Raw genomic sequence first — 9214 nt, forward strand, 5'->3', positions numbered from 1 at the left:
GGTTTTTTACCTTGGGGTAGGTTTTTTTTTTCCTTTTTTTTGGGGTTCTTTTTGCTGTGTAATAAAAGCACCGAGCGAGGGACTCGGCCGGCGTGGGGCCAGGAGCTGCGCACCCGGCGCTGGGGACCTCGCGGTGCCTCCGGCACCCCTCTTGGCACCGCTCATCCGTCCCGGAGGATTCGTGAGCTGCCCCCAACCTCCCGGCCAAGGCCTCCGACCCTCCGGGGGCCTCCTGCCGTGCTCCACCAGCAGCCCGAGCTCAGGGCCCGGCCGCTGGAGCCGAGGGGGAGGAACGTGCCCGCGGCTGGTCGGGACTTGGTGCAGCCGGGGATGCTGCGGGTAGGTGTTCACCTGCCTCCTCATACGACGGTGCCTTAAACCATTCGGGGTGGCACGGGGGTGGCACGGGGGTGGCCGTCCTGCTTAGGGGGGACAGCGGCTCCCCAGGACCGTCTGCAACCGGGGCTCTCCTCCCCCCGAAACCAGGAGCCCCCCCCCCCCCGGGGGGGGGGGGGGGCCCCCCCCCCCCGGCCCCGCTGCTCCGTCCTCCGGCTAGCGAACGCCAGTGGCCTTTTTTAGCCTTTTTCTCTAATTTATTCTCCTCCCCATCCCGCCCTGCCCGAGGCGCAGCGGGGAGGGGGGAGATGGGCCCGACCCAGCACAACCCCAGCCCCGGCCCGACCCCCATCCTGCTTCGCCCTCGCCGCGGGCACGGGCTGAGCCCCCCTCGGCCACCACGAGCCCTCCCCTGGGACCTTGGGGAGTCCTGGAGGGGCTCGGGGGCTGGGGACAGGCCGGGTGGGGAGGGGTCCCACGGAGGGTCCCGTGCTGGGGCAGCGCTGCTGCTGGGCAGGTGGCTCGTTTACTGTGTAAGCAAGATGGGCAGGATGTGTCTCGTACAAGGGAGACTCGCGCAGGAATAAATCGTAGCCGGAACGGAGCGTTGTGTGCGTGGCTCTGCGCCGCCGGGAGAGGGACGGGGGCTCCGGGGGCAGCAGGGAAACCGAGGCAGGACGAGGAGAAACCATGAGCCAGCAACCCCGTGGGGACACAAGGGGACAAAAGGCCACGGCAGGGCCCTCTCCTCCATCCAGTGGAGGCAGGGGGAGCCTTTCTTTCTCCTCCGGTCCTCCGGTGCCCGCGCTCTGCCCCCAAAGCCCCCGAACAAAGGCCCCTTTCTGCCCGGCTCAGGCACGGGGCCGGCACCCGGGCATTAAGGGGCAGTGGGTGTGCAGCTACCAGGGCTCAGACATCCAGCACAGGGAGATGTGGGGGCAGGAGGGACGTGCTCAGCCCGGGCTCCCCATCACAGCCCCTTCGGGGACACGTGGAGGCACCGGGATAACCAAGCAGCCCCTCGGTGCACCCCAAAAAAAAGGGTTCCCTGAATCTGTGGGGCGGGCTCCCAGCTCCGCAGCGAGCACACTTTCCCCTTTAAGATGCTGGGATCTCCGTGCCAGGGCCTGACCTCGGCATCCTCAGCTGAGCTGGATTAACGGGGCAGGGGGAAGGGGCCGCCGGAGGGGCCGGGGCCGCCCCAGGGCTCCCCGCGCAGGGTTTTGGGGTCTCCACGGGGCGCAACCGGCGCAGGCTGCCCGCTGTGCGCCATGGGGACGGGGGGGGGCTGCGGGTGGCACGACGGGTGGCCGTGCCCAGGGACACGGCACACCAGGGGGGATTTTAATCCCGGGAACCGCCCGCTGCCATGAAGGACTTCACCGAAATCACGCTTTGCCCCGAGGCTCTGGACCACAGCAAGGTAGGGCCGGGGCGGGGGGGGCCGCCCGACGGGTCCCCCACGGCCACCTGCGTGTCCCCACACCGCCGTCCCCGTGGTGCCACACGTCTTTCGTGCAGACCGAGTTCTGCAACCCCGTCTTCGAGGGCAAGGAGCCCCCGGGAACGTCCCCAGACGAGGACAGGATCAGCCCCGCGCCGCCCCGGGATGTCCTCGGTACCCGCCTGGGGTTTGTGCGCGCGCCCGTGTCCACCCGTGGGGAGCTCACCCCCGGGGTGTGGGGCTGCCTGGGGGACCCAGGGGGGACAGGAGGGACCCAGGGGGGACAAGAGGGACCCATTGGGGACAAGAGGCCGGGCTCGGCCAGCCGGGCAGGGGGTGGCAGGGTGGGGGCACGGCAGCTCCCTGCTCTGCCCGCTCTCCTCGCCCTCCCGCAGGCCGGCAGCTGTGGGGCCAGGCGGGCGGGCGGTCCCGTGCCGACTGCAGGTTCACCTGGCTCTGCGTGGCCCTGATGAGCGCCGTCCTCCTCTTCCTCATCGCCCTGCTGCTGGCCATCGTCATCCACCGTGAGTGCCGGGCTGGGGGGGGGGGCGTGACGTGTCCGTGGGGATGGGGACACGGAGATGGCACCGAGCGGGCTCAGGGCACAGCGAGGACACCCGTCCTGCTCCGCACCTCCCCGGGAAGGGGGGTCCCCACTTGCAGGACCAGCGAGGGTCTCGCCAGGGCAGGGTGAAAGCAGGGTGGGACCCGATACACGGGGCTGGGTGGGCTTCCCGAGCCCCCTCCCCACACTGCATTAATTCTTCCCCCGTGCACAGAGCTGACGTCCCCGCGGCCACCCAGCTCCCCCGCCGCAGCCCTGCCCGCCCGTGGCACCGCCACCACCCCCTCAGCACCCACCCCAAGACCCCCCCCGGCCCCCCAGACGGCCGCCAGCCCGACCTGGAGCCAGCTTCCCACAGCCAGCACGCCGCCACCGGGTAAGTCCCGTGCACGCCGGCACGGCGATGCCCCGCGGTGCTGCCTCGCCACCGTGCCACTTGTCCCCGTGCAGCCTGCGGCGGGACCCTGCGGGGCCCCGAGGGCTCCTTCAGCTCCCCCAACCACCCCGGCCCCTACCCGCCCCACGCGCTCTGCGTCTGGCGCATCGAGGTGGCCCCCGGCCTCGCCATCCAGCTGCGGCTGGAGGCGTTCAGCGTGGAGGGCACCGCGTCCTGCCTCTTCGACCGCCTGGAGCTCTACGAGGAGCAGGGGCCCGGCGGCAAGGATCCAGCCCCGGCCCGGGGGGGCACCACCAGGTAGGATCCGGGAAGGGGTTCGGCATCCCCCGGGGGGGCGAGCGGTGCCACGGCTGCCTGCTGCCCCCCCCAGGTACTGCGGCAACGCGGTGCCCCCGACCTTCAACTCCAACTCCAACCTCCTGCGCGTCACCTTCGTCTCCGACGGCAGCGTGGGCGCCCCGGGCTTCAGCGCCCGCTACCGTGCCGTGGCCCCCGATGAGAGTGAGCACCACCCCCGTGGGGGATGGCCCCCCCCCCCCCCACCCCCCCCCCCTCACCCGGGGGGCTGGGGCAGGGGGTGCGCAGAGCACCTCCACCAGCCCGGCCACCTCTCGTGCCGCAGAGAGCTGCGCCTGGGACGAGCACTTGTGCGACCGGGGGCTCTGCATCCGCCTGGGCTTCGTCTGCGACGGCTTCCACGACTGCGAGGACCGCAGCGACGAGGCCAACTGCAGCCTGAAGCACAAAGGTGGGCCGGCAGCCAGCAGCCCCCTTCCCAGCCCTGGGGGGTCGGTGGGAGGGGGGGGGGGAGATGGGGGTGTAGGGAGAGGAGACGGGGGCGCAGCCACATGGTGTGTGTGTCCCCAGAGTGCGGGGGCCCGCTGACAGCCCTGGAGGGGCATTTCTCCACCCCGAGCCATCCCCAGCCCTACCCGCACCAGCAGGTGAGCAGAGGGGGAGGAGGAGGAGGGCAGGCGGGGAGGAAGGCTTCCTCCCGTCGGGGAGAGGGGGTGCCCCCGCCCGGCTTGACGGTGCCCCCGGCTGCCCCCCCCCCCCCCCCCCCCCCCCCGGTAGCTGTGCCTCTGGCAGATCTCGGTGCCCGTGGGCCACGTCGTCGACCTGCGCTTCCACAACTTCAGCCTGGAGCCGCACGAGGACTGCAGCTTCGACTTCGTGGAGGTGCACGACAGCGCCGGCACCGGGGCCGCCAGCCTCATGGGCAGGTACCCCCATGGGTCCGCCTCCCACGGCTCAGCCGGGGAAACTGAGGCACGGGGAGGGCTGGCCAAGACGGGCTGATAAAGGACGGGCTCCGGGGAGGTCCTCGTCGCCCCCGCTGCCCGTCTGACCCCTTCCTTCCCCCCGTGGCCCTGCAGGTTCTGCGGCCACCAGCTGCCACCCGCCCTGACCTCCTCGCGCCACGTCATGACCGTGCTCTTCGTGGCGGACGAGGGAGTAGCAGACGACGGCTTCTTCGCCACCTACCAAGCCCGCAACGCCACGGAGAGTAGGTGGCACGGCAGGGGACAAGCCCCGTGCTCGGTCCTCGGCAGGGTTTTGAGGCCAAGGCTGAACAAAGCCGGGGCTTTCCCCTCCCACAGATGGTCCTGCCTGGGGCAGGAGCTTGGGCTGGAGGTCCCCTGGGGCCCTTTCCCACCTGAATTACCCCCCAAAAAATATTGATCCTGACCACAGGGATGGGGCCTGGAGGGGCTGCAGGCAGGCAGGACCCATCACCCACGGGCTGCCCCCCAGAATTTAATAATAACGCGGGGAATTTGGGAGCCCCCTAAACTGGCCCAGAGGCGGCCACCCTCAGCCCACGGCTAGCGGTGACCTGCCAGTGACCGAGGGCAGAGCCAGCAGCAGGGACCTGGCTGATGGCACCTCCCAGCAGGGTGGCAGCCAGCGCCGTGCCCCTGTCCCCCTGTCCCCCTGCCCCGCAGAGACCTGCAGCCCCGCCGAGTTCTCCTGCGGCAACGGCGAGTGCCGGGCGCTGGAGTCGGTGTGTGACGGCTGGCACGACTGCCCCGACGGCACCGACGAGCTCAACTGCACCGGGGTGTCCTACCCGGCCTTCGGTGAGTGCCACCCGTGGGGATTTCACCCCCCTCACCCTAAACCCACAGCCAGGGAACCCCCCCCGAAAGCGGTCCCCCCGCCGGTGCCGCCGCGAGCAGCGCCGCAAGCACCTCTCTCCCCCCCTCCCTCCCCCCGTGGCAGGCTCTGTCTGCGAGCCCGTGGAGGTGGAGATGTGCCTGGGGCTGGGCTACAACGCCACCTCCTTCCCCAACATCTGGCTGGCCATCCCGGACCAGGAGGGAGCCGCCGAGGTGCTGCAGGACTACCAGGTGAGCTGAAGGGGCCGGGGCCGGGTGCCGTGCCCCGTGCCCCGCTCACCGCCGCCGTCCCGCAGACGCTGATGGAGCTGGCCTGCTACCAGCACCTCCGGCTCCTCATCTGCAGCCTCTTCGTGCCCAAATGCACCCCGGACGGGGGGGTCCTGCAGCCCTGCCGTGCCGTCTGCCTGGCCGCCGAGCTGCGCTGCCAGCAGTCCCTCGGGCTCCTCGGCATCCTCTGGCCCATCAACTGCAACATCCTGCCCGACTCCAGCGACCCCGTGGAGTGCTTCCAGCCCTGAGCCCCCAGCACGCCCAGAGCCCCCCCCACCCGCCCTCCTGCCCCAGACCTCCTTGCCAGCCTCCTGTCGTGTCCTGCCCTGGGGCCGGGGCATCCTCTTGGGGCTCCGTGCCCCCGATGCCATGGGATTTCCCGCAGGACTCAGTCCCTGGAGAGGGGCTGCCCCTTCCCAGCCTTGCTGTGGGGAAAGATTTGTGGGGGGGGGGGGCTGTGCCCGTGGGTTGGGGCTGCACCCAGGGGGGTCTCAGCGTCTCCAGGCTCTCCTGAAGCTCTCAGGCAGCTGCTGGCCTGGCAGTGGAAGGGTTAATGCCCCCCAAACGGGGGGTCCCCATGTCCCCAAGCCCCCAGAGCCGGCAGAATAAAACAGCGTGAGCTGCTGAGGAACCCGATGGAGCTGGGGGGGGGGAAGTTTGGGGACGTCCTGCCAGATCCTCCTGGGGAAACTGAGGCACGGGAGGGCAGCCAGGGCAGGAGGGGGGGGGTCCGGGCAGGAATAGCGGGGCGCAGGGAGGCTGTCCCTGCCGCGGGGGGACAGGGGCTGCTGGCGTGCCCCCCGTGGGCTGGGGGTTTATGGGGGGAGAGGGGACGGAGGGGTCTCGGAGGGGGTCTCGTGCTGGCAGCCCCGCGGTGCGGCAGGGAGCTCCTGCTCCAGCCAGGGCTGGGGCCCTGCTGGCCGTGCTGGCACCAGGCCACCCCGCTGGCCACAGGCCTGGCACCGTCCCGTGGCCACAAAGCAGCTGCCAGCTAGCCACAGGCAACAGCCCCGTCACACCTAGGGCTGGGGGGCGAGGAGCCAGGAGCCCCCCCCCGCCAGCACCCAGCCCCGGGACACCCGTGCCAGGAGCGTCACCCCCCTCCTGCTGCGCCCAGCGGTGTCCCCTGGGTGCTCCCGGTGCCGGAGCGGGTTAAAGACACCCGGGGAGCGGGGGGGGGGGGGGACGGGGCTCCTCAAAAAGCCTGGCACGGTCCCAGCCCCGCCGCGTGCCCGCGCTCCCCTGGGGATTATTGCCTGCTGGCACCTGCCTGGCGCCTCCCTCCCCGCTCAGCCCCTCGCCGCCCTGCGCCCCCCCAAGACGGCTCCTACGGCACCCATGGGTGCTCCCGGGCCGGCACTGCCAACTTCTGTGCGCCCTGCGCCCCCCCCTCGCCTTCTCCCTGCTGCCAGCCGGGGCACCGAGGCCTCCACCTCCCTCTCCCAAGCCCGCCTGCCTTCGCTGGGCTCCCCGAGCCTGCCCTTTCTCCCGTTCCGCTTCCCCCCGGCTGTTTTCTCCCGTCCCCCTCCCTCCATCCCGCTGTGCCTCCAGCAGAGGTGGTTTTCGCCCCTCGCCTCTCCTCCCCCTGCCCGGCCGTTTGCCTCGCCTCTCCCTTCCCCCTGCTCACCGCGCTTCCCACACCGTGGGGATTATTTTCATTATTTTGCCTTTTTCTTTTTTTTTCCCCTTGTCTTGTAGTTTTTGGCTCCCAGGGCCCGTGATTTCCTTTGGAGTTTGGGAGGAGAGACGTGGGGAGGAGTGGGGGGGGGGGGGGAGAGGCTGCCTCTCCGAGGGCCTTCGTCAGAGCGAAGAGCTCAGGAAGAGCCGCAGCCCGTCCGAGCCGCAGCGCAGGAGCCGCGGCACCGCGGTGAGTGGGGACCCTCGGGGGTCCCAGCTCGGGCACCGGGACGGAGGAGAGCCACTTTCCTCCCCCTCTTCCTCCTCGTTGCAGCCGTCGCGTTCAACGGGGGGGGAGAAGAGAAGCGGCTTTGCCAGGGCAAGGCCACGGGGAGAGAGGGCCAACGCTGGCTGCGGGGCTGCGCCGGTGGCCGAAAGGGCTGGGGGGCAGCGGGGTGGTCCCGGTCCCCGGGGTGGTCCCGGCCGCGGGGTGGTCCCGACACGGCCCCATAAAGCCGGGGATGCTGCAGCCCCAGCCGGCCGTGCCGTGGGGAGCCAGCCGGGAGCGGAGCGGAGCCGCCGGCCGCGGGGATGCTGCCAAGGGCAGGGCCGCGACGCAGCCCCGAGCTCCCCGAGCTGCCGCCCTCACCACGCACGGCCAGAGCCAAGGTCCTCCCGCTGCGGCACCCCGCCGGCACCCCGCACCCGGGCACAAAGTTGGCACGGCCGCTCAGAGCCCGTGCACGGAGCCGGCACCTCCTGCGGGTGTCCCCCTGGTTCCCCCCCGCCCCGTGCCACTCGCTGGCCACGGCACCCCCGGGAGTTTTGGCTTTGGGGTGGGCAACGGGGATGCTGCAGCAGGTGCAGCCAGCGCCGAGCACTTGCCGAAAAGGCGAGGGAGAAAAAAAAAGGGGGGGCAGCTTCAGGGTGCTGGTCGCCTGCCCCCCACAGCCCCCCCTGTGGGCACTGCCTGCCCCTTTCGAGCCCTGCGCACCGGGGGCCGCGGAGCCGTTACGCCTCTCTGCCCCCTTCCAGCCCCCGCACAGCAGACGAGATGAAGCTGCTCCTCCTCCTCCTCGGGCTCGTCGGCAGCTCCGTGCAGATCGAAGACAACAAAATCCCCGGGCTGTGCTCGGGGCAGCCGGGCATCCCGGGGACCCCGGGTTTGCACGGCGGCCAGGGTCTGCCAGGCAGAGACGGACGAGACGGCCGGGACGGGGCCATGGGGATGCCGGGGGAGAAGGGCGAGATGGGCCCACCAGGTAAGGAAGGAGACGTCCCACCAAGGGGACCTGCTCTACATTGCCAAACAGGGAGCAAATCCCCCAAAAGAGCCCCTTTTGTGCCACCCCCACCCCCCTCCCCGGTCCTGCCTGCAGGAGTCAGCAGCTCCCCACCGCGGGCACTGCCTCATTTCCCCCGTCCCCATCCCTCCTTTCCACCTCCCTCTTCAGGAATCCAAATGTGGGTGCCTCATCTGTTCCCTTGCTCCTGGAGGGGGGGGTTCTCCCACCCTCGTGGGGGTCTCTCCAGCCCCCCAGTTACCCCACACCCCATATCCCCACGCAGAGCCCTGCCCGCGGTGCGCACCCACCACCCCCATACCCATGGGACGCCGCCGAACCCCGGTGGGCTGGGGGAGCTGGGACGGCACCTGGGAGGTGACCCCGTCCCCATCCTTTATCCCAGGACCTCCGGGTCCCCGCGGGGAGGAGGGCAGCCCCGGCGTGGACGGCGTGCACGGCGAGAAGGGGGCGCAGGGCGAGTGCGCCGTGGCCCCCCGCTCGGCGTTCAGCGCCAAGCGCTCGGAGGCGCGCAGCCCGCCGCTGGCCGACCAGCCCATCCGCTTCGACGTGGTGCTGGTCAACGAGCAGGGCCACTACGACCCGGCCACGGGCAAGTTCACCTGCGAGGTGCCCGGCCTCTACTACTTCGCCGTCCACGCCACCGTGTACCGCGCCAGCCTGCAGTTCGACCTCATGAAGAACGGGCAGTCCGTCGCCTCCTTCTTCCAGTACTACGGGAACTGGCCCAAGCCCACCTCGCTCTCCGGGGGCGCCCTGGTCCGCCTGGAGCCCGAGGACGAGGTGTGGGTGCAGGTGGGCGTCGGGGACTACATCGGCTTCTACGCCAGCGTCAAGACGGACAGCACCTTCACCGGCTTCCTCGTCTACTCCTACTGGCACAACTCCGCCGTCTTCGCCTGAGCTGGGGGACGGGGACGGGGGGGGGGGGGGGGGGCGTGGCCCCTTCCCCTGCCGTGGGCAGCCCGGGGGGGAGGTGGCAGGATCCGGCCAAGCGGGAGCTGGGAGGCTCAGCATCCTCCCCCCTGCTCTGCTGCTGCATCGCCCTGCGGTGGGCAGGATGCGGCCCCTGGTAGCGCCGTGCGGGGTTTAAGCATTTTCCTGGGCACCCAGCTCCGGGGCACGATGCACGAGCTGCAAAAAAAAAAAAAAAAAAAC

At 70.8% G+C, this 9214-nt stretch overlaps 2 protein-coding genes across 3 annotated transcripts; both read left to right on the forward strand.

Annotated features, from left to right (window-relative positions):
* The first annotated feature begins 1625 nt into the window (after window positions 1-1625).
* Window positions 1626-5402, forward strand: MFRP (membrane frizzled-related protein). Of its 2 annotated transcripts, XM_035345965.1 has the most exons (13): window positions 1626-1759; window positions 1858-1954; window positions 2176-2304; window positions 2560-2721; window positions 2796-3039; window positions 3113-3243; window positions 3365-3490; window positions 3610-3686; window positions 3817-3965; window positions 4119-4249; window positions 4689-4823; window positions 4966-5093; window positions 5159-5402. In XM_035345965.1, exons 1-13 carry the CDS (start codon window positions 1706-1708, stop codon window positions 5381-5383), a joined length of 1788 nt encoding a protein of 595 aa, XP_035201856.1. In that variant the 5' UTR covers window positions 1626-1705; the 3' UTR covers window positions 5384-5402. The 2 variants fall into 2 exon arrangements, with proteins under 2 accessions (XP_035201856.1, XP_035201857.1); XM_035345966.1 differs by lacking the exons at window positions 1626-1759; window positions 1858-1954; window positions 2176-2304 and adding an exon at window positions 2322-2436 and having other exon boundaries at window positions 2484-2721.
* Window positions 5403-6753: 1351 nt separating this feature from the next.
* C1QTNF5 (C1q and TNF related 5) lies at window positions 6754-9034 on the forward strand. The gene is made up of 3 exons (XM_035345987.1): window positions 6754-6991; window positions 7788-8014; window positions 8442-9034. Exons 2-3 carry the CDS (start codon window positions 7807-7809, stop codon window positions 8957-8959), a joined length of 726 nt encoding a protein of 241 aa, XP_035201878.1. The 5' UTR covers window positions 6754-6991; window positions 7788-7806; the 3' UTR covers window positions 8960-9034.
* Window positions 9035-9214: the final 180 nt, after the last annotated feature.

Source organism: Oxyura jamaicensis, chromosome 24 (genome assembly GCF_011077185.1).
Source record: "Oxyura jamaicensis isolate SHBP4307 breed ruddy duck chromosome 24, BPBGC_Ojam_1.0, whole genome shotgun sequence".
Classification (NCBI taxonomy): Eukaryota; Metazoa; Chordata; class Aves; order Anseriformes; family Anatidae; genus Oxyura; species Oxyura jamaicensis.

Bases quoted from the DNA above. Each gene is read 5' to 3' on its own strand.
- MFRP (XM_035345965.1), top strand. From the start codon at position 1,706: ATGAAGGACTTCACCGAAATCACGCTTTGCCCCGAGGCTCTGGACCAC. The intron at 1,760-1,857 runs GTAGGGCCGGGG...TCTTTCGTGCAG, and splicing joins AGGCTCTGGACCACAGCAAG to ACCGAGTTCTGCAACCCCGT. The intron at 4,824-4,965 runs GTGAGTGCCACC...CCCCCGTGGCAG, and splicing joins GGTGTCCTACCCGGCCTTCG to GCTCTGTCTGCGAGCCCGTG.
- C1QTNF5 (XM_035345987.1), top strand. From the start codon at position 7,807: ATGAAGCTGCTCCTCCTCCTCCTCGGGCTCGTCGGCAGCTCCGTGCAG. The intron at 8,015-8,441 runs GTAAGGAAGGAG...CCTTTATCCCAG, and splicing joins GGGCGAGATGGGCCCACCAG to GACCTCCGGGTCCCCGCGGG.